Source organism: Corvus kubaryi, unplaced genomic scaffold (genome assembly GCF_017639235.1).
Source record: "Corvus kubaryi isolate FWS band 111438036 unplaced genomic scaffold, C.kubaryi_AGA036_p1.0 37308, whole genome shotgun sequence".
Taxonomy (NCBI): domain Eukaryota; kingdom Metazoa; phylum Chordata; class Aves; order Passeriformes; family Corvidae; genus Corvus; species Corvus kubaryi.
In genome coordinates, this window is record NW_024581096.1 from 10,984,487 (window position 1) to 11,008,416 (window position 23,930).

Sequence of the window (23,930 nt, forward strand, 5' to 3'; positions counted from 1 at the left end):
CTATGCAGACTTAACCACAAAACTATTGCAGATTTCTGTTGAGTTTGGTATGAATAAAACAGAAAGCATTTCATCGAGAACACCACTTCCTGGAGGATTAATGACAGCTGGGAGCTGATTAATCCCAGCCATTCATACTTCTCCACAAGTACCCCTCCGAAGTGTTATTTTTATCAAGCAGAAAAGTAGGGCCCAGCATGGAACCTCAACTCTGAGATGCCATAATCCAGACTCAGCTCAACTAGGATTGAACCAGATAGTCCTGGTTCAAGTGCATCCTGAGGATTCAGCCTCCTATAGTACAACCAATCTTCCCTTATTTCAGACCACAAAAGTTCTGTGAGCTCCACCAACTTCGTGAGATTTCTCTATTCCTAAAATAGCTCTCAGAAAAAAAAATTTGCAAGAGGCTGTTGATGTTAGGGATTTCAGTTAAAGACTGAAATTGCTGTCCTTCTCCTACCTAAACTCAAGCACCTCCTGCTTGCTTCCTGCTCACAATAAACCCAACCTGTTTACTGCTCACAGGAGCAGACTGGACTGAGTGCAGGACTGGAAATAATCAATTTGATTAATTCACCAGCTGCAAAGCCATTAAGAGAGTTGGTATTTCTTTCAAACTTGTTTTAGACTAGTAGCTAGTCTCCCACTCCTTCCTCCTGGGCGTTGCAAGGCTGGCCTCTTCCTGTGCTCCTCCTCCTTCTTGGCTCTCTCTGGACTGGCTCAGGTTTTTCCCTCTTCATCTCCTCTCCAACTGCCAGACTTTGTTCTTCCCTTTTAGTGTCTGTCTGACTACTTGACTGTCCCCATCATCTTTAAATCCTCACTGCCTGGATATACCTCATTTTTTGCACAAATGTACTCCATCAAAACAAGACATCCCTAAATACCTCTGATGACTGAGAAAAAGGTTTGTCCGTTGCTAAAAAGGGAGCTACTTGTCCTACATGTCCGCCTTGTTCACCTGTGGATTTTGAGCTTTTTGGGGCTACTATTTGCTACATTTTGACCATGAAAGGCCCTGTATAAGTGCTACATAGAATCAACATTTGAGATTAACTTTTGTGCGTGAGTCTGTGGAAAGACCAAGTCAGAATCATTCAATTTCTTTTTAAAGCTCATCTGTGACCAAGTTTCATGCGAAGCAATACTTACAAAAATTGCTTGTCCTTCAAGCTGACCCTGGGAAAAAGCAAATAGGACTTATTAAGAACTAACATAATAAAAAGTGACAGCAAAAGCACATAAATAATGGGTCAGGGAATTAAAACAAGACCCATATGCTGCAGCATGTAGTATTCTATGTGGCTGTTAATCATCTGCATGAATACTGGGATACAGACTCTCCTCTCCCAGTGATTAAAAAGTACTGCTGTTAGGATTAAGATAAAAAACAGTGTGCTGTTTGATCTTTCTTGGCACTACTAGTAAGAATGGTTTTAGGAAAAAAAAAGGCGAGAGAGGAATACAGAGATAAAGATAAGAAGGGAGAAAATAATGCATAAATAAAGAAATTATATATCATGACAGCAATATTGTTTCATTCACTGTGATCCCAGGATCCTGCAGAAGTCAGAACTGACAACCAGAGTGATGGAAAACTGCAGGAAATTTGAGCATCCTCCTCACTCACACTTCTAGTGAGGAAGTGGGGCAGAAAAAGGGAAGAAGGAAAGAGAAGGGGCAAATGAAAAAAAGCCCCAAAGCAAGAATACAAAGGAGATATAAAAGAAAAAACATAACTTAAAGAAACAAATTGAGAGCAATAAGAAAAAGTAGTGTATTCAAGAACAAAATAAACACCAGCATCTAGGGGAATCTTCTAGAATGTGAACTTGCAGAACTGCAACTAAAGCAACCATATCTCAGAAGGCCACAGTCTCACACAGAAGCAAAAACACTCTTTAAGTCACACAGCTATGTCAGACACTGCAATACACGTACACTGATAGTGCAACTCTCTCTAACTGTGCATAGACTTGCGCAACTCCACCCCTTCCATGTATGAAAATGCACAGAAAATGTACATTCAAGATTAAAAGTTCTATTTTAGTAGATGTCAAAGATCAGTACTAGGAAGCTGAGAGCAAGTCCCAATAGTTTTACATGATAAAACAGTCAGACAAGAAGGAGCAAAAGTGCATCACGCAAACAGAAAAACATCTTTTGCTCAACACCCCGAGTAGATCTGGGGCTTGGATTGCAAGTTTCCACTTGCATGTTCTGCTCCAGTGCTCTGATTGTTGATGAAAAGCAATACTCACCATGCTAATCATATCCAAACTGAGGGGTACATCATGTGAGAGCTGTTTAACTGCTTTGTCACCTTCAACTTCTGAGTAAAAGACCTTGGGAAGAAGATATAGTCAAACCAGTTAAAGCAATAACTCAGTGTTTCAGAGTTACTTAAGAATGAGTGCACCAGTGCACCATTCTCACTCTGAGGACAGCATTTGAGCCCATGATCTCTTACCTTTTCAAATGCAGGAAAAGGTAGTATTAATATTTAATATTCCTTACATATTTGCTAGAAGTTGTCGGTGTGACCAAAGGACACCATCACAAAGTGTATACACTTAACTAACGTGAGACGCAGTTGTAGGGTTTGTAGTGCAGACCTGAGCTGACTATTTTCATTGTGCATCATTTGTCTGTGGTGAGCATGGACAGCTAAAGAGTTGTGGGACCAGTCTGCACCACTTAGACACCTTACTTCATGTAAGGAAGATGTGAACATTACACGATTATGACATTATAAAAATTGCTCTATCGTAAAATGTTTCTCCATGTCTGTTGCCATGTACTGGAGACTAATGAGACAGAGAATCTGCTTTCCCATGCACAGAGACCCAGAGATGCCAGAGGGTCAAGATACTACAGTGAAAACGTTTTAGGTACAACACTATTGATGCTGCTTGTCATTGGTTTTATTATCATGCCACACACCAGCTCAAGGCTTAAAAAAAGTAGTGGAGCTCAGATGCTCGATCTGCGTGCATGAAAGTGAAAACTGTTTACGACTTAAGACAATTACTCATCACACCTCTGTTTTCACAGAGAAGGATGGACCCAGCTACATAGAGCCCACCTGAGGCAGGTCCTGGCCACAGCCAGTGATTTTTGGAGTTTTAGACTACTATATTCTAGTTCATAGCACTTTCATAACAACAAAATCAACTCTGCAGCTGGGCTGCACTGGTGTGATTTACAAGACTGTGGGATAAAGGAGCACGTGTACCAGAAACACCTGTTGCAGGGAATTGTCTCACCCTTTTAGTGTACATTAATAATAAAGGTACTCAGTGGTATTCTACTTCCCCCCTTTTTACATAAAACTGAATTTTGGGTATTTTATTCCTGGAAATTTCAAATCCTTCCATAGAAAATGCTAATAAGAACAACTGCTATTTGGTTTTTTTTGTTGAAGGTGAAAGCAACACATTCTAGTCAACATCTCACATCTTTGGTGCTAATTTCCCACTGACGAAAACTTCCGTTTTGGGACTGAGTTTCATTGCCTTGGAATACCTGTTAAAGCAAGACCTAACAAAAATGAACGAATGGCATGTTAGTGCTCATTGTTTTTCTTCTTGAACACTAAGACACAGTAACCAGTTTAGCCTAGCCATTCTGTTTTGCCATATAGTCAGAAGGTAACATGGCAGAGCCTTGATGGGGGTCAGAGGCTTCCCTATAAAATTGCTGAGTACAACAGGAAAATCATTCAGCTTCTTTAACAGAAACTGACTTCTGAGGTAGGGGGGAATAAAACAAAGTCCTTTTGATATTTAAGGCTGTTGGTGGTTTCTCAGGGATTCTGTGCAGTACAGTACCTATCCAGGAAGAGACTCCATGAAAGTGACTCCTTCCATTGTACCTGCTACCAGTCTGGGAAGTTTTAGAGGCTTCATTTGAAAACATATTCCTGCTAAAGTAATCGTCAGGCTGGATGTATAAGTCAAAGGAGCTGGATGGCCCTCATTTGCACAGTGTAATATTGACCTGCTCTGCTCTACTTTACTGTTTTATCAGCTGCAGAGAGCACTGAGAGCTTTGCAGGAAAACCACAACAGTTGCAGGAAAGCAATCTACATCCACTGCAGGCCCTTGGCATCCAACCCAAATTCCCATCATAGCTTGTTTCTAAAACATTAACTGCTTGGTTTTTTAAGGTTACAGTTCAATCCACTCAAGCCCACTGTCCCCTGGCTACTTTCTGGGAAGTGGCACTGTGCGTTAGGAGAAGGGGCTGTCCCACTGGTGTCTGTGTGTGCAGGCTGAGGCTGAGGCAGCAGCAGGGAGCATCACTTACCGTGTACCCCGTGATGGTGCTCGAGTGCTGCTTTGGCATCTTCCATTGCACACTGAACGCTGTGCAGTTCAGTGAATCCAGCAGAATATCCAGAGGAGGCCCCAGCCTATCTGCTAAAAACAAAATGGCACTGTATAAGGAGCCATAGGACAAAAACCCTCTCCTGTAGCTACCTGGCAGGTATGGCTTTGAAAAGTAGGCCTGTGTTGCCCTCATTCCAAACTATCAAGCTACTCAGATTTTACTTTTCCCTTTTCCCTCTCCAATTCTAACTTCCAAGGTAGCAGTGGAACACCAGGAGAGGGGGAGCAAAGGAGGACATCTCCTCTTCTCAATGGGCAAGCTGTTGCTCAGCTCAGGAGTACCCAGTGCTTCAAGCAATTGAGCAACTCGTAGGCTTTAAATGTGTTCCTGAAATGCTGGGTACTACCCAGGACCCAAACACAGGGACATTCACACATTCATACTGCTTGTACAGTCTGTGGCACAGATTCAGACTACTGGAAAGGCCTCCCCAGAGTGTTCTGGAGGACGGCACAGCTCACCCACCACATCTGTAAGTAAGTATGGGCATCTTTGGGGAAGGAAAGGAGTTCAACTGTGTGGATGAGAGCCAAACCATGCCATGTTCCCTGGGCCCCCACCCATTTTCTTCATTAGCAGGGAGGGACTTAGTCCAATGGATTCCTGCTTGGCCCAGGGGCTCTGAACACAGCATGTGCCACCTCCTAAGCTCACCTCCTGCCCTGCACTCAGCAGTAGCTGGAACCATACACCACCTGCTACCTAAAGGAGTGGCAGGGATGAGCAGCCAGGGCTGGGGTATCAGTGTCCACTTTAGAAGCATTTTACATTCAGAAAACATCTTTCCAGTATCCACAACACCCAGTGAGGCAGATTAGCATTTCAGCTGCATTAGTAGTAATGAAGAAAGAATACCCCCTAAACATTCACTCTTAACATATTCATAGCATCCTTGTGTTACTTTCTGGGGAAGCTCTATGAGACAAGTTTGCTGGAAGGCACAGTTGCTGAAATAACAAATTTTAACCAGCAATGACAAATAGTCATGTAAGGCAGGCTTCGAATTCATATTCTGACTGCACTATAGGCCAATAACATTATTTACTGAAAGTATTTGGTGAATAATTTGGAACAACAAATAAATTTGAACAAAATGCAATCCATTTGCAGACTATCTGCAAACAGAGAGGCAACATCTGTTTAATAAGGAGCCACATAATGAATTATTCACTCAGCCCTAGAAAACACTACTATCTCCAGGATGCAGATGATGAAAGAGACACAGAGAGCCAAAATTGACCTCAGCTACACTGGCCTATAAATTGTCACTGTGGAGTAAATATAAAGCCCTGGCCTAAGCCAGGGAAAACAAGAGCAAGGAGCCAGAGAGGCCTGTATTTCTATCCTCCTTGTTTAATTCTCCCTAGAAGTTAGGGAATTCCCCTAACACAACAGGGATATGGCTGGATACATGCTTGGGAACCATCAGCCTTAGCACTGTCTTTACAAGCAGCCTCAGATGATGGCCAGAGCTCACCACACCACTGCATCCTGCCCTCTCTGCGACAAAGCCGTGTGACAAGCAGGCACATGGCAGTCACCCTGCTGGGGACCTGCTGCCTCATGCCCAAACCAGGAGCCAAGAGGACAAAGAAAGCCAGTGGCAGCTGTGACCCATGCACAGAGTTATTTCCTGGGGAGGATAGAGGGCAAGGCAGAGAGGAGTATCTCATGCAGCATGGCAGTCCCACGGTCCTCTGCTATCACCACTCCTGGCCTGACAGCTCAGTGATGTGTGTCTGGGGATTCAGAGTCACTTCTGGTTGTCAGGGTCCGAATTTCACACAAACCAGCAGAAAGTAAAAAATGTCCATTTCTGGACTGAACTTTCCCTTCACAACCATGGTGAAGTGATGGCAGGATCTGACGCAAGCAGTTTTAAGGCACTGAGCTACAGGAGATGCCATGGCTTTTGAGCAACCATATGAAAGCAGTTTTTCAGCTGATCACAACTGTTGCAACACTTGTCACTGCTCTACTGATGAACCATTTTGAGATAAATGTGAGCTTAACGTATTTTGAATGATTTTACAGAGCATCATGTATTAGGCACACTAAAAACAGATATTGAAACTGGTCTAAACATTTATGTCTTTATGTCAGATGTCATGTTTAGACTATTAAAAATAATAAAGAGTTTTCAAGGGTAAAACTCTTGGGGTATTTGTAGTTTCTCCTACAATTGGGGTCAGAAATACGTCTTCTCAAAACTCAGTGTGAACTCTCTGTTAATCTGGTAGCACCATGCACAGTGCAAAACCACAACAGAACCTACTCCCCTCTGAAGCCTGTGGATTGGGAATCTGCAGACAAGGGGGTGAGACATATCCACTACTTGTGCATTCTCTGAAGATCTGCCTCAGTAATGATCCCCCTGCCAATGTCCTCTGCAGCTGGGTCCAGTGAATACCTAAGAAGGCATGGAGACTTGCTCTGATCATAAAGGACAAGGATCCAATTTATATAAACAATAAAATTAAACATGTTTTGTACAAACACAGTCATTCTCCTTTCTGGCCCATCAGGCACAGAAAGTTCGATATTGTCCAAAATGCTTTTATGGTAATGGAAGCAATGACTCCAGTGCCATGCAAAGAAGCCATTAATCAAGAGGGAGCACTCTCACACGTATTATGACTATACATTGTGAAAGTATATCAAACACAACTTAATGAGGATTTAGCCATAGGTAAACGATGTTGAGCTGACAATGTTGTGTTTACTTTTCTGCTTACAGCTACTTTCCTTCTCGTTTATACATGTCTTTGGCTCTGTATTTCTAAAAATATGCAAAAACCATCAAACCAGTAAAGAAGTCACCAAACAAGCTCTCCAAGTGAGCTGAAGAATACAAAAGCACTCTCCCTGAGATGGAGTAAATTTTGCCTGAAAGGGAGTAAAATTTGCCATTTCAAAATAATGACCATTATTTAAATTTTTGCTTCACAAAAGTAACTCAAATTAAAAATGGTGAAAATGCTTATGCCATCAATACAAGTGTCACTTCCATTGTGGCTCTCGCTGCTACATACAACAGCCTCTGCCCATATATTAAATACCCATGGGCTACCATCAGGGTGGCCACAGGCTAAATGTGTGCCTCTTGGGAATGGTCCCCAGCCTGGGCCAGGCAGTGGAGTTATCCTTTACTGTAAAGAAGAGATTAAATTCTTTGCTGTGAGGGTGGTGAGGCGCTGTCACAGGTTGCCCAGAGAGGCTGTGGATGCACCAGCCTTGGCAATGTTCATGGCCAGGCTGGATAAGGCCTTGAGCAACCCAGTCTAGTGGGAGATGTCCCTATGGCAAGGGGATTGGGATTAGATGGTCTTTAAGGTCCCTTCAACCCCTTAACCTTCTACCATTCTATGATTCCATATACCAGTGCTGCTGAATGCTCCTTGCCATCACTGAATCCACCAGCATAAATGTCACTTCCATGTCTGCCCTTGTGATTTTGTGCGGTTACCTTGAGTACACAATAGAAACACTTCCAGTGAATCTACCCTCTGCTCCCAGGACACCCATGCTGGCCTTGTGCCAAGCTCAGGAGCAGCCACTTCAGCCTGATCCTTTCCTTCAGCTACTGAAAAAAACCTGCATATGTAGGCACAGTTCTTCCTTCCTTCCTTCTAGTCATGGACTGATACCAAAATCTTACTACAGTGATGAACAGTTATGAGAAAAACATGCTGCTTCAAACCAAATACATTTCTAATATCCACAAGCTTCACACTTGAAGCACTTTGGATTAAATGGATAAAGCTCATCCCTGTTAGTATGTACTACTAGTACCACTATTTTAGAGCAAATTTCAAAACTGATTCAAATTTTAAATTGGTTTAAAATAATAGTGATTGAAAACTAGTTTTTATCTAAAATACTGATGAATGGACTCTCTGAAAGGATTTGTGTTAGAAATTTTTCTTTCAGAATTTTAATTATATTTTGGATTTAATCTTTTCTTTTTAGATGTTTTTGCTGTATCAAGGCATGCAGGTAGTCACAGGTACTTGCAGATCCTGAAATAATATGCAAATAACTCAAAATCCACATGCAATAATATGGTAATACATTTAAGGGAAAACAGGTGGTTAATTTCATCTTTACTACTTTGTAGTTTGGAAAATAAAAATCTTTATACTACATTTTCTGTACTACTCTTAATGAGAGGGCATAAGCCAATGGAAGGAGATAAGCATTTCACTATTTTACTTTTAAATCTCTGTGGGTAACAGCTAAGAGGTACTGACTAAAGGGCTCCTTATTTTCCAGGTTGATGTGTCTCCTATTTGTGTTCCGTGAAACAAGTGAAACTTGTTGATGAAATGCCAGCTGTCACTACTAACATGTCACAATGTAAGAAAACAGGAATAAAAAAGCTCAAGAAAAACAATTCAAACAAATTCTAAATTGAAGTTTTCAAAACAAAACACTTTCCAGAAATACCTCGGAACATTATTTGTGTTCACCAATTCATAAAAAACCTCACTCTGAGTTTTATTAAAATAGTATTTTATCATTGTAATAGCTGTTTTCGAGGCAAAAAAGCTTGCCCACTCCTAGAGGTGAAACAGTCCTTCTCTCACTGAAATATTGGTGAAATTCTTATCTATAAAACAATAAACAGTGATAAGGTCTTTTGCTTCCCTTATTTTACAGACCAAAAGTTATGCAAACACCACAGTGGAAGGAAGACAACATGACAAACTGAAAAGGTCAGGAAATTCTAAATGAAAAAAATATGCCGTATTTAAATTTCTTTGAAGCCTTTTCCAGCTCCCACTGCCCAGCAGCAGTACGTAAGAGAGCAAGAATTTCACAGCCACAACAAGTACAAAAGACAAGGACTTGAAACTGGAAAATCTCAGCCAGCCTGTCCTGGTTGTGCACCCCAAGCAGAAACATACACACACACACACATAAAAAAATCTTGACAGTCATTCCTCCGAATGAATCACCTTCCACTGCATCAGATCCTGACAAAAGGAAATCCTCTGGATCGTCTGGACACTGCCACACTGAGTACCAGAGCAGAGATGGCAGGTAACCTGGCCCTAGAGAGGCATCACTGGTTTTGATCCAAACCTCAGTGCACAAATCTTTGGAGAGACTAACCTGACCTTCATTAGTCCTTTAAAAACACTGCAAAAGAAACCACAATGAAAAAAATCCCTCAACATTTTAATAAATAACAGGCTTGGACTCACGTGATGTTTTTCTGATGCTTATATAGCATCTGTTATCTGCCCCAGGGACATCTGAGGTGATGGTCACTAGGGTTTTTATAGCCCGGGGAAGGGTAACGAAGGAGACAGAGCTCAGAACTTAAGCTGCAGTGCAACACCACGAATCTCATTAGGAATGAACAGGCACAGTGTCACTGGTGACTTTGTTGTGGCTTTTCCTGCTTTACCTTGGCCCTGCAGATCACTGAACAGAAAGGCAGCAACGGGAAGCCTCAGTTCTCTCCTCACCCTCCTTCCTGGAGCAAGGCTCTGCTCCCAGGAGGGCTCCAACTGCAGAAAAGAGAAGGAGAGAGGAGCGGAGCTCTTCACACTGCAACACTGACTTCTAGGAGTGAAAATGAAAAGGAGTAACTGCTTTTTACAAAAAAATTTTTGAAGATATATATATAAAATTTCTAGCTGTGGATGGTTATGCCCTGGACTCATTTTTGGAGAATTCCTAGTGCTAAAGGTTATAAAAAGTAGGGGACATCATACCTCTGAGCAAAAGTCTACTTTGTATGTCTTGCCCTAGTCAAGAGGAGCACATGGGGCAATCTCTAGGTAACTCTCACAGGCTTGTGTTTTTAATAATTACTGCTCAGAGGCCAGTTTGATTCACAGAAGTGCATACCTGCATACCCTGAATCTTCACCGGGATAACTTCGTGAAATATTTCACCTAATGGAAGCGTTTTCCACTTCCAGGGTAAATGGAGTATAGGTGCCTGTAAAAACCCCCACCAAGACACTTCACTTGCGTAACTTCCAGTGCATTTCTGGAAGTGTGAGTCAAATCTAATGCTCACTCCCCTAAAACCAGGCTTGTGCTTTGCCCACTGAAGCCCCAGTGCTGGGGCATGGCTGTCCTAATTCCTGACATCTCCTGCAGCACCTTGGCCTGGCATAGGAAATTGGTAGCCAGGTTCCTATTCCTGGAGAAGGGACACTTAGGCTCACCCCTCCCTACTCCAACCTAAAAGCTGCTTGAAAATGCAAAGCTCAATATTTTTCCTGGCTTGGGATTTCCTGTCTGGGCTTCAACCTGCCTTGTCCCAGTGGATGTGTCCAGCGACTGGCAGGCTGCAGCCAGCCCTGCCTGCTGCCAGCACACTGCCTGCCCCGCCATGGCCTGCCTTCTCATCAGCTGCTTCACCGCTTTTCAAATAACTTTTTAAAAAAGTGTCTCAGAGATACAATTTAAGTGCCACAAGGTAGCTGAAATCAAGCAGCAGCATGTTACCATGTGTTATAAACATATATTGTAATATTGGCTTATCGCAAGTATAAAGGTAGATATTATATAATGTTAGAAATGCTTCTTGCTGTGTGGATGTAGTTTTCTTTCTTTTTAGCAAGGATGTTAGCAAGTGTGAGCAAGTAAGATAACCTCCAAGCGAGCAGAGGATGAGGCCCAAGGAGCTGCTAATCAACACTTTGTCCAGAGAACAAAAGGGCCCAAAGGCTGCTCCGCCCGGAGAACGGGTGGCCAGGAGGGTCCGAGAGCCCTTATCACCGCTCTGCCCGGGGGGCAAAGAGGCCCAAAGGTGCAATCAGCCCTGACTGTCTGGAGAATTAAGAGATCCACCCTACCATCGACTCTTACCTAACGAGCCCAACCCCAAGAATCAAAAGAAGTAAAACCGCACGGCAGAAGACTACGCATGCTCTAAAAAGGCGGAACCAAGGAGTGGCCATGCAGAACAGCTCCTGGAAAAGTTTGAATATGAATAGAGAACAGACAGTAAAAATGATATAAAAAGGACTAACCTGGAGCATCAGATGTGCTCTTTGCAGAGCGCCAAGGCACTCAGCCATTACCTCTTTGCTTTATCTTATGTGTCTCTTATTGTCTCTATATTAAACCCTTTAAATTCTCACAGGAGAGTGAACCTCGTTTTTCACACCATGTCTCTGTAATAGGCATTAGTAATCAGTGGGATGGGCTGCTTAGGAACCAGCATGCCAGAGGCATATCCTGGCATCTCCTCCAACCTTGTGTCCCTTCATGGTTTCCTATAGCGGGACTACACTGTGAACATCCATCACTTAAAATGCCACTCAGCTGATGGGCAGCATCAAGCAGCAGCTTTCCAGCCAGGCAGCCGGGTGGGTCGGCACAGGCTGCCGGGCTGAGGCACACACAGTGAGCTGCAGGAGAAACTCTGCACATGAAGGAAACTGTGCCTTCCTGCTCTGAAACAAAATAATAAAAGTAAAGATAAATGTCACCCTGCTGCATTTTCTGAGCGTTGGGTACATGGGTACAATACATAAGAGAACCCCATATGAAAGACTTCATATTTATTATCAGAAAATACAGTTGTATTTTATATATATATATATAAAGTAAAAAGGCCAGTGAAATTGTAAAAATGCCAAATAAATAACTTGAAAAATTATTTTCCCATCAATCAATATCACTTATTTTTCAGGTGATCTCTATCCAAATCTTATTATCTCAATGGAACACATGGCAAAGTTGTTCATGATAGTTGAAAAGTGTTCTCCTTGATGTCCCTTAATCTGTTTGCTTTATCTACTACACTTTTTTTTCTTGCTGAAACCCAGAACAAAACAGCTCTTGAAGAAGCATCTTACTTGGTGAAGGAAAGAGAATCAAGGGGAGCTTCCTGAAAAATGGTCAGATAGAAAAAAATTACAATCAGACAATCACACATGCATTACGTACACACATGCAAAAAGATAAAAGAGGACAAAGCTGACCAGGTGACAGGCAACAAATGTGCAGGGGGAGGACACAACATGCAGCATTTGGGTTCACACAGTCCCTCCAAGTCCTGAGTGATTGTTTTGAAGTTCATTATTCGTGGATACAAACAATCTGGTCCCATCCCAGAAAGCATCACAAAAATCATTGTGCGGGTTTGTTATCCCTGAGGGTCTGGCACAGGCCTCATAGAAAACACAAAGGGTAGCAACCTCCCACCAAACACTTTGTACTGATCACAACACCAGCAAAAACTCATTTCTCTGTAGAAAGTGGAGTAGTTGGTCCAGTTGATGTTTTCAGTCCATGACAGGGTGGAGGAGAGTTCAAGGGCAGCTGAACCCGAGAGCTGAAACAGACATTTTCAGGAGATCCTTGTGACACTCTGCAAAATCACAGAGGGAGTGAGGCTGAAAGGCACCTTTGGAGATTACCTGGTCTGAACCCCTGCTCAGAGCAGGCTCAGCTGCACCAGGTTGCCCAAGACTTTGCCTAAAGGGGTTTGAGTATCTCCAAGGACAGAGATTCCACAACATCTCAGGCTAAATTCTCAGTCACCCTCACTAAAAAAGTATTTTCTCATGTTAAGGGGAATTTCCTGCTTTCCCTTTGTGTCCATTGCCTCCAGCCCTGTCACAGGGCACCACTCAGAAAAGCCTAGTTCCATCTTCATTACTCCCCCATCATTTATATACATTTGTATGATTCCCACAAGTATTTTACTTCCAAAGCTTAATTGTTCTTCTTCACCTCTTCCCATTTATTCACCTTTGTGGCCCTTTGCTGGACTCGTTCCAGTACGTCCATGTTTCCTCTGTTACTGGGCAGCCCAGAACTGGACCCAGTGCTGCAGGTGTGTCCCACCAGTGCTCTGTAGAGAGAAAAGATCACCTCCCTCAACCTCCAGGAAACACTCCTCCTAATGGACTCTGGTATGGTGGAAGAGCACGTCCACTTGGGCTGCCACTGCACAGTGATCCTAACCTGCTCAATTGCAACTGTGATTTTATTAAAGGCTGCTGAAGGCCAGGTCAGGGAGAAAATCTGACATCTACTCAAGGAGCAGGAAATTCTTCCCCAACTCAGTTCCTCCATAAGAAATTGGATAATTTCTTATCTTATCTTATCTTATCTGACTTATAATAAAAGTCAGCAAGTCTCTCCATTCACTAGCACTATCAGTAAAACCAGAGGAAATTCTTTGTCTCCACTAAGTGACTGAAATAGTTTTGGTTTTTAAACCTGAATCCCTGCACTGATTTAGTGTGGGACATGGCCTGTATATTCAAAGAACCAGTAACAAGCAGCAGGATGTGAGAGCTGGGAGACTGACAGGGAAGAACAAAACCCTCTTTGGTGCAAGAGACAATGAGATGTGGAAAATATATCACAGCATAAAGAACAAATACATAGGGGAAAAAAAATAACACATGGCCCAGGCACAGCTATGATGTCCACACAGCTAGTATCTAATGCTTGCTAATCCTCTCAAAGCATTCCCTGCTCCACTGGCACATTGTCTTCTGCAGGCTGTGGAGTCCAACCCTTTGACCCAAACCTTTACCAGGCCTACCTCATGCAAACCATGCCCTTTACTTGGCATCAGCTGGTCTGAACAGCTTGCTTTTTTTTCCCCTCTAAACCCATTTTAGGTGCTGTCTTGTTCTTTATCCAGAAGCCCCTGAAAGAATTGCTTATGTTCTTCTTCCATCCTATGATCCTATGGCTCTGCAGGGGTGAATATCTGGAAGGCCCCCATCTCACCCTACGGAGCGAGTCCTTTGGCACACACATAGACAGAGAAACAGTTCTTGGCTGCAAAGTTCAACTCTGCCATCGTGACTGATCAGTTATGATGGCAACATTAGCAACCTGCACACCATAGGTTCACATGGAATGAGAGCGCCATGAAATGGGAACGGGAACTAAAAATGCCAGCAGGACACCAATCTCCATGCATGGCTGGAGTATCATCTGCAATGCCAACATCCCTGTAAATACTCATGTTCTTAAAATGCCTGCTTATTTTTGGAAACATGTTACCTTCTCCTGTAATTGTCTAGAAAGCAGAATATGGAAGAGACCTCACATTTCAGTTCCAAGGAACAGATTCTGGCTTCTGCAATCTTTAATTAAACCACAAAAATTTTGGTCCTAGACACATACTTTCTATCATTTACAGTTTGACAGGTTTAGTTCATGGTTTGGCTTCTTTTTTCCTAAAATGATATTCTAGTTGAAATTTTTCATGCATAAAAGCAATTAAACTTGAGTGAAATACTGTATAATATTTGCCCTTAGGATTTTTTATCAGAAGATTTTTGAGCCAGCAACACAAAGCCAGTCTTGATTTAAAACTTTGTATGTGCAACAATACCTCTGGCACAGCAGAAAGATCAGAATGATTTCTGTATTTGAAAGAAGCATGATCAACATTCACAGGATGTTCATTTCCCATCATTTTAGAAAGACAATTTTGCAGGTTCCAAATGTACAGAGGTATTGATATATACCATCATTTTCATAGATGCCAGCAATTTTAAACTACTTTTAAAATTGAGCGAGGTGTGAAGAATAATCTGGGTTGAGATTCTTCCAGCTTCAGAGATCTTTCTGTGAGAGTTAGACTGGACTGACTATCCTCTGAGGATGTGGGGAAACTCAGAACCACTCAGTGTCCATTTCTCAGAACTGCTCTTGACATGACTGCTATCTGCACTGTTGTATAAAAAGTGTTTATTAGCTGTAAGGTTAACATATATAAAGGAAAAGACACCCTATCACTACTTGGGGATACACTCAGAAAGCCAGGTTCAGATGTTAGCACCTGCATATGGTTTATATTTCCTAGCTCTAAAAAACTATCCAGAATAACTTCAGCAATGCCTGAGTGAGAGATCTTTTTAAGAAAAGAAAGCCAATGCGTTTTGGCTATCCAACTACAGGGATCCAAGCCAAGAGAAGAAAAGGTTTCTCCCATGACCACAGAGCTGTCCTCTTCCTTTTGAAGAACTGGCTCCCTTTGTCAATATCGTGTGGATTCCTTTTTCATTAGAGGCCAATATCCTGAGGGACTTTCCTCAAAATTAGTCTTTACTCCTGGGTGTAGCTACCCTACACTCAGTGGAAGAACTGGCATGAACTTGGTGTATTTCACACTATACAATTCTCACCTGCAGAGTTTTATGGATCATCACACACCGTATCATCATCTAGATTTGAGTAAGGTATCTGATTGTCGTGGAGCTTTCCCCCTAAGCCTCCAATTTTCAGTGGCTTATACCCTCCTGAAGCAGTTACTTTCAAAGATGAATTCTGCTGTGCTTGTTCTCAGCTCAGTGACTCTGAAAAGTCTAAAACAGTAATGTTCATCTTTTGCTGTGGTTTGGATCGTCATGTTATATGAAATAACTACTTTAGTTTTCATGTGTAAGCATCTTCACTGAAAGTAAAAAATAAAAAGAAATCAAATCTTGCCTAGTCTTACTGAAAAGGCGTATTTCCTTACTTATTTCCTTTCAGTTGGAATTAGTTATGAAGAACAGGTTCGGGGATTTGTTTGGTTTGTGGCTTTTTTTTTTTTAGATAGATAATTTGTTTGCACAGAAAACAATTAAGAAATTTTATTCAAGGTCACACAGTTAACATAATCTCCCATGTGCTGTGATTTAGAAAGCCTTTTGTGATGTGATCATAGACCACCATTGCACATTCACTGATAAATATGGCACCCAACTGTACACTCAATAATGAAATAATAAACTCTGCAAAGACCTATTCATGGCTGTTCCCTTAGATTACAGGTATCTTTAATATCGTTTAATGACTTTTTAATATAGAAAACTTTCTATAAGCATTTTAGAGTTTCATTTCCATGTGATGGGAAAGTTGTGAAATGGTCCTATCAGTCCTGCTTTGAGGATATGAAGCAACATTAGTCACCTTTTTAAAATTAATTTTATTTTCAATAAAACCACATTAAAAGAGTATAAACAGAAATATGCAAAAATTTGAGTCCCAATATAAGCTTGATCTGAGGAGTTAGAAAGGTCCAAGTATACTCTCAGCTAATCAATGAGTTTGAGGGGCACTGAAGAGAACTCATGCACTGACATTTTCTGGTTTAAGACAAGGTAGTATTCTGCTCCACAGGATGTCTTTTGGGTGACTGACACTCAGAATCCCTGCCATTAGGTTTAAAGTGAGTCTGATTGTTGGATGTGTTCACTCCTAATGAGCTGCACACAGTACACGGTGCTGTGTCCTATCTAGTCTGGTGTCAATGAGAGAAAAAGAGTTATTTTTTCTGCAAGGCACACTAGAAAACACCGAGAAAATCACCTGCATATTATCACTCAGTTAAAGCCTAGAAGCATTGACTAAAATTGGGGTACAGCTGTGCTGAGCACCCTACAGGAGTCTAATCGCTGTCTGAAGTGGCATAGTTGGAAAAGGATAAAACCATAAAACCACTCCAATGCCATTTTAAAAAATGAAAATCTGGTCTGTGAAGGACTGGCAAGCCATCAAAGACAGTCTGTGACAGCCTCGAGGCAAAAAGCTTTCCCAAAGATCACTCTAGTGCCCTAACTCCAAAACAACCCCTCGTCTCCAAAGCATCACTGTGAACCCCAGTATCTGGTATAGGTATAATTCCATCAATATTTAAAATGCCTTGGTTACTTTTACCTTTCTGAATACTGGTAGAAGTCTGAATAGTCATTTCAGGCATTGGCATTGGCAAAATGGTGCCCAAGAAAAACATTTACTGAAAGTTTCCTTTTACAAAGGAAGATGGCAGTTTCATAGTGGGAAGGGCACAAGATATTTTGCTGTGAGACTAACTAAAGTCAGAAAACATACTTCAAAATGAGTAACAGTGACATACAAAGTAACATGCTCAAGTGGACTAAGTCACTGCATTCCTATTGCTGCCCTGGTGAGTATTACTGGAATGCTCATATCTGCATGAGGTGGTGATGTGATTGATCAGTTTTCAGGATTTACCAGACTATGGACCCCAGAGGTACAAGAGCAAGTCCAGTCAAAATGAGAATGTCACATAAAGTTGTGATGCAACTTACACCTGAATGTGACAAACAACAAATACATATATAATTAGTGCTTGATTTTATTGGTGTTGAAGACATTTTTGAAGCTATAAGAGGATGATACTAATCTTCCCCCACATAAATTATTCACATCTTCTTTATTAGTTCTAGCTCACAGATATGCACTCTGACAGTTCTACATCCCTCACATTAGGAATCATTCAGCTTCAGAGTCATTCCTCTTCTCAGACACTTTGCATTCAGCAGCAAATCAACCTTACCCCTGCATGCTTTACGTGTGGGATTTATTATGACAGTGAATAAGAATTCATCCTATCGTTGTTCCAAAAAATTGTAATATTTGAAAACTCAAATAAGCACCTTCTTTCCCAAAGACTGGGATTTTTCACATTTGTAGACCTGATTTCAAGGCAGTTTGACCTGTTTTGATACATAAATACAGCTAGACTTTCAAAAGTGTTCCATATCTAGCAGCTCTTATTATAGTCAGATTTTCTGAAGAATTCAAGTATCCTAGTGCCAAATCCTTTGGAAAAAAACCTAACTTACTGTAGTGCTGACCAAGGATCTGTACTCTTCTGAAAATCTGGCCCTGATATTGAGTGCTACTCTCTTGTAAAGTCTTCAGACCTTAACTGGTCTGATTCCTCCAGCATTTACACAGAAAGCTGGTGACGTCTACTGCTACAGACATCTGGGAAAGAGATACAAGCCAAATTCTTTATTTATATTAACTGGCAAGCATAATATATTTATAAAAGGAGAAGCATTCCTAAGCATCAGATATGATTATTTTTATTCTCCATGCAGACAAACTTACCCGTTTTATTATTCTACAGGGAGTTGGAATTTTGCATTCTGTTACTAAAGAAGCATCAATGCAATACAGTGCAACAACTTTATGCCATGAACATCCACAGGACTGGTCAGCTCTTTCCCCTAAAATTCTCTAAAATCACACAACCACTAAAATTAAATTTTGTGTTCATATTAGTAGCAGTGGAACACATTGGGAGCTAGTTTTAGACTCTCTAATCTTCGACCAGTTGAAACTTGAAACAGATATGGTGAAAACCTGTGTCTTTGCAGAAGGCAAAAGCAAGAAAACAATGTAAAAGCAGCAGTATGAGTGCCAGCTTCTGGGAGTACAAGATACAGAGAATCCCAGGCTAATCTGTTCCCAGCTATACTATTCACCACATGGTGTCTAAGGATTTGTTTTAAGCCCTTCCCAAAGAGTCTGTCATCCCGTTTCCTTGTCTCCAGAAAATGTATTATGTAACTGTAAATAAATGTTCAAATGAGTTTAGCAGTCATCAGGATGTCTTGTATTTGAGTATGATAGTCTTTTCCCCTGAAGATTAATTTAAGAAGTTGCATTTGTGGCCATTTTACTATATATTTTTAACTTCACAGATTTCCCACTTTGCTGCTTTCCTGGGCTTACAAAACTGATCTTTGTAAGCTAAACCTTGAACTGAAACTTGGGAAAAATGGAAATGCATTTTCCTATCTTTTTTCTTTTGACACACAGGACCTCCAAGTCACCTTCTGTTATAAACTGGTTTTTTGACTTCTCTCTTGATATAATCTCTTGCTTTCACCTCAGTTACAATTCCTGTACAGGTCTCACTTCTATCACATTAAAAGGGCAAAATGAAAGAAAAAAAATCCTTAAGAACTTTTTACTATCTTATCTCTTCTTTACTCACTGAATATGTAATTATGGATGTGTGAGTAAATGATTATTCTTTTCCACTCTTAACCTCCCAGCATATGATATGCTGCAGAACCAGGCAGAGATGCTCCAGCTACCTGGAACTACACCTGTTCTCAGTGTTTTGAGAGCAATATTTCTCTGTAAGGACCCAGTCATGGGATTCTTGGAAGCTCTCAATTCCAACAGCCTCTGGCAAAATGCAGATGGGATTTAAATCATATACATACTACTGCACACAAACTGTCTGGGGGATTTCCCTCTTCACATCTTGCTACAAGTGAATTTTTAAATGTTTGCACAGATTTTGAACAAACTGTGCCAAATAAAACTCACTACTTCTTATACAGCAAAAGAAGCAAGAAAGGAATGATTGAATCAGTGAATCTGAAGCATATTATAAAAAATTAACGTAAAATGTGTGCTAACAAAAGTAAGGTAAACACAATACTAACATATTAATTGATTTCCTTCACAACACTACAATTAGTTTCCAAGCTTTACACTGTTTTAATTTAATGCGCAGAAATACATTTTCCCCAGGACTGCCATTCCGCTGTGACTAGGGGAAGCAAGTACACCAGTATGTTACAGTCAAGGAATATTTAAAAATATTTACACATTTCTCTCCCCAACTTCACATATCCAGCATTTTTAATGCAAGCTACTAATCATCTCATTCACAACAACTGTCTGCCTAATTTACTCAAGTACTTAATGGTGGCTATTATGACAGCCAAGGATCATGGGACTAGATCCCTAAGAGACAAGGTCAGACCAGTAAAATTAGCCATCTGTCCAGTAAGGGTTTTAAGCTCAGGCTCTATTTAAGTATTAAGTTTCCAACTGTACAGGCATTTGTTTTCTTTTCATTAGCAAGAAAACGCGCAATAGTGATGCTAAAAACCAGCAATAAAAATCTTTCAGTACTGTGGGATAGATACAAAAAGGATCTGAAGCTACAAACACTTTGTGACATGAACTTACTAAACTTCTTGTATTTTCAACTGAACTGATCCCAGTGAACTCAGTGATAAGACTCAGTGTTGGTCACAAAGATTCCAGGGCAGTCCCAGTGTTGGAAACAGTCTCGGGCATAGTTATCTTCTCTTAGCACCGCAATTTGTAAAGTACACAGAATGTCAAACTTCACCATGCACTGTGTCCCCATCTCATTGTTTACATTTTACCGTACTGTTTCATACGCTGCAGACTGTAAAAGGGCTGTAAAAGCTGCTCAGACTCAGGGTTTTAACTTTCAACGTCTAAGGACCGTTCACGACCTCCTCGATCCGCGCGCAAACCTCCCGCCGACAGCCGTGGGAACTCTCCCACAGGACACAGATAGTGCACAGCGAGGACCAGGACCAGAAGGCTCACCACATCATGCTTGGTACACAATAGCTACATTTTTAGGACAAAATCATTGCTTCTCTAGTAATTTTTCTTTTACATTTACTACTCTATGTCTTACATTATTTGCTGCCACACACATAAATGTCACAGCCACGTCACGACCTTCCCGACAGGTCACCTCTGACTGGCTTAGAGGTTCACCGGGCTTCTAACTCTGCTCACGCCGGACCGCAGGTAACGGGATCCAGGGAAAACCGGATAAAATCTTTCCCAATTTCTTCCGCAGTAGCTGCAGACTGGTCCTGGTCTGTAACTCGAGTGCGCCCACCGGTACTGGGTATAAGATGTCGGAGAAAATGGGTCGTACACCGATCCCGCAATTTCACGGGTCCCTGCCATTGCCGGGGCATCCTCTCCTCCCCGTGAGAGGGCGTCGGGGACTCGCAGGGGACGGCGAGGAGCGGCGGACGCCCCGCCGGGCACCCGGAGCTCCCGGACGCGCTCAGTGCTCGGGGGCGCGGCGGCCCGACCCGGGGCACTGCCCCGCTGCCCACCCGGGGGCTGCCGCCCGGCCCCGCTGGCGCCTGTGCCCCGTCGGGGGCACCCCCCGTGTTAAAGGGACGCGGAACTTCGCCGGTGCAAGCGTGTCGCCGGGCGGGCCACCCCTCGTCTGGCGCTGCCGCCCGTCCTACCTTGCCGGCGGGGGATGTTCCTGCGCGGCGTGGCCGCGCACCCGATGCACGAAGCCAGGAGCAGCACCAAGGCGAAGCAGCGGCGGTGACAGCCGCCCGGCACCTCCATGTGCGCCGTGTCCCCCCGACCGAGCAGGGAGCTGGGGCCGGTGGCCGCGGGCGAGGGGCCGGGCGGCAGCCGGGTGCGGAGCGGAGCCGGGGCCGGCGAGGAGCGGAGCGGAGCGGACAGCGGGGCTGGGACTCGCGCCGGGCAGGGACGGGGAGGGACGGAGGGAAGGGGGGAGGAGGCTGGGTCCGGCGCTTTGATGGGATTACGGCCGCCCGGCGCGGGGCACGGCTCGGCACCTCCCCCGCGGGGCGCCGGCGCCCCGGCTCGCCCGGCCCAGCCCCGCTGGAGGGGTCGCGGCGTCCCCTGCCGGGAGCCCCCCGTGCCGGCGGGGTCGCTCGGCAGCCCGGCCCTGGCCGCGGGAAGGGTGCTCAGGAGCGACCCCCGGGGACCATGGGGCAGTGTCTCACCCCTTCCTCAGCGAGAACCCCCGCCCGTCCCTGCCCTCCCCTGGCCTTCGGTCCCCTTCCGCCTTGAGGAACACCCACTCGAGTGCTGCCGTCCCCAGGGAGCATCGGCATTCGACACGGGTTTCTTCCCTTTTTTCCCCGAAAGTACGGGGCTGAAATGCTAGCCAAATGCTGGGGCGAAGGCGAAGCTAGGAAGAGGATTTGGTGAGGAAATTGTTGCTGAATTAAGGGGATAAATTAAGTTTAATCCCCCCCAGATGGAGGCTGAGACCTATCCAGCCACTCAGACTAATATAGAAACCCCTGTGGAGATTAGAGGGGATGGGGAGAGCTGGGGGAGGAAGGCAAAGGGATGCGCTGGAGTTTGACGATCCCACAAAAAACCTGAGATAAACAGGAAATCCAAAGCATCCCTTCAGAGCAATAAAACCTTGGTGGGGTGAATGACCAAATCCATTTGGTTTAGTATCCCGTATTTGAAATTTAAAAGACAGAAGGAAGTGCAGAAACTTCATATTAGCAGACATGAGATTATCTGCCCTCTGCTCCAGGTCTCATCCTAAGCTTGGTTAGTTAGAGGTCAGTATAAACCCTGAAACACCAGAGTTGTTATGTCTTGAGGGTTTGTGTGGGCTTTGGTTCGGAAATCAGCTTCATTTGTTTATTTTGCTGTTTACTTTGATAACTTTCTGTGGGTTTGATGTCCATATAAATTAGGTATGTTTATAGAGTCTCTTTGTGAATCTGTAAAACTGATACCCTGTTCAGTGAGTTCCATGCTGTAATTTTATGACATGTGGAGAAAATACAGGAAGAGATCAGAAGAAAAACTGTCTCTCTGTGGAAATAATGCTGAAACAGGAAAATAAGGAAATCTGTACCATTTTAGGGTATAAGAGGAGACAAGGAAATGGTGATGAAATCCTTTTGGACAGAAGATCAGAGGAAGGGAGTTTGAGCCCCTACCCTGTAAAAGCACTGCAAGTACCTCATGAAGAAGTTGGAGACCGTAATCAAAGCCCTTAGAGGAGACAGTGGAGAGGACAGCCCTTGCTTACCTCGGGGACAAGGAAAGGAGACAGAAACCTTGTCCTTTTAAAAAGGGCAACATCCAAGTTTCAGAGTGATCACTGCCAGTATGCGCGAGGCTGCAGGAATTAAGTAGTTTTGTTAAGCGTAATTGGGATGCCAGTGGTGTGTCTATCTCACACTCTTATCAGCCTGCCTTTGCAGAGACAGAGGAATTGCAGTACATGTGGGAGAAGTGCAGGACTCATTGCAGGAATTCCTGGCAGGGTCAGTAACTGTGGTGCGCTGTGAAACTGCAGTTCTCAGGGCAGAGAATGAACTCTGGACTCCATATTTGCCCAAAAGGCACATGGACTGCTAACTTGTTGGCAAAAGTGGCAGGCAGATCACAGCCAAGGGTGGAGAAAAGCAAAGCCTGTCCTTTATATACACTCCAAGTAATTGTTGTTTGTACAGTGTGCTGTCATCAAATATATTACTATTTCTGCTTTTCTTCTTACTTGATCTCCTTCCTCCTTACTTTCACTCCCCCATTTCTTTCCTCTGACTTTCTTTTCTGGCAATACTGATAATAACCACTGTAGTTCATCTTGTCACATATGCCTATCTACCTAAAGTATTCTGTGATTAAGTTGTAGTTGGACATATTGAGGCCAAACTGACTGGAACACCAAAGTTGATACTGCTGAGTTTCAGGCAACTGCCTGAAAAGATTCAAGACTGATTTTGTAATTTTAATTACAGTTTTGAGAGATTATCTCTGAAGCCATGCAAGTTGGCAACTTTCCTTCTGCTGTGATGAAGTGGGATATTCAGTTCTGGATGTATGGAGAGGTGCTCTTCCTGAAAATCCTACCAACAAAGGTAATCCACCACAAGCCTGGTGAATTCCCTCTAAATAACAACATGACTCCCAGTGGCTTTCTCACTGGTAAGATTTTTACACTCTCCTCATTGGCAAAGTCCCTGTTGTCTTCCAGTAGCATATGGATTTAAGTTAATAAAACTTGGCACACATTTGTTGATGCAACCTCTCTCCAGAGGAAGAAGCATTTTAGTGGAGTATATACAATTAAAGCTTAGAATTATGTTTAAAAGATAAACGTGTGCCTTGGTGTTCATTGATCTGGGAGATGGCAAGATGAGTGAAGTGTAACATGAACTTTTGACAGTGCTGAGTTTTGGGAGGCTAGACAG

The 23,930-nt window shown here is 43.0% G+C and overlaps 1 protein-coding gene across 4 annotated transcripts in view; it reads right to left on the minus strand.

Annotated features, from left to right (window-relative positions):
- EGFLAM (EGF like, fibronectin type III and laminin G domains) overlaps positions 1-21,803 on the minus strand; it is a 79,266-nt gene extending 57,463 nt beyond the window's left edge. Inside the window, exons 1-4 of one of the 4 annotated variants that reach the window (XM_042028463.1) lie at positions 21,783-21,803; positions 4,313-4,422; positions 2,265-2,348; positions 1,156-1,182 (exon numbers count right to left, since the gene is read on the minus strand). In XM_042028463.1, the coding sequence (XP_041884397.1) occupies positions 1,156-1,182; positions 2,265-2,348; positions 4,313-4,351 (150 nt within the window). In that variant the 5' untranslated portion in view covers positions 4,352-4,422; positions 21,783-21,803. Of the gene's footprint in view, positions 1-1,155; positions 1,183-2,264; positions 2,349-4,312; positions 4,426-21,188; positions 21,710-21,782 lie in introns of those variants that run through there. The other 3 variants (XM_042028465.1, XM_042028461.1, XM_042028462.1) reach the window with 3 other exon arrangements.
- Positions 21,804-23,930: the final 2,127 nt, after the last annotated feature.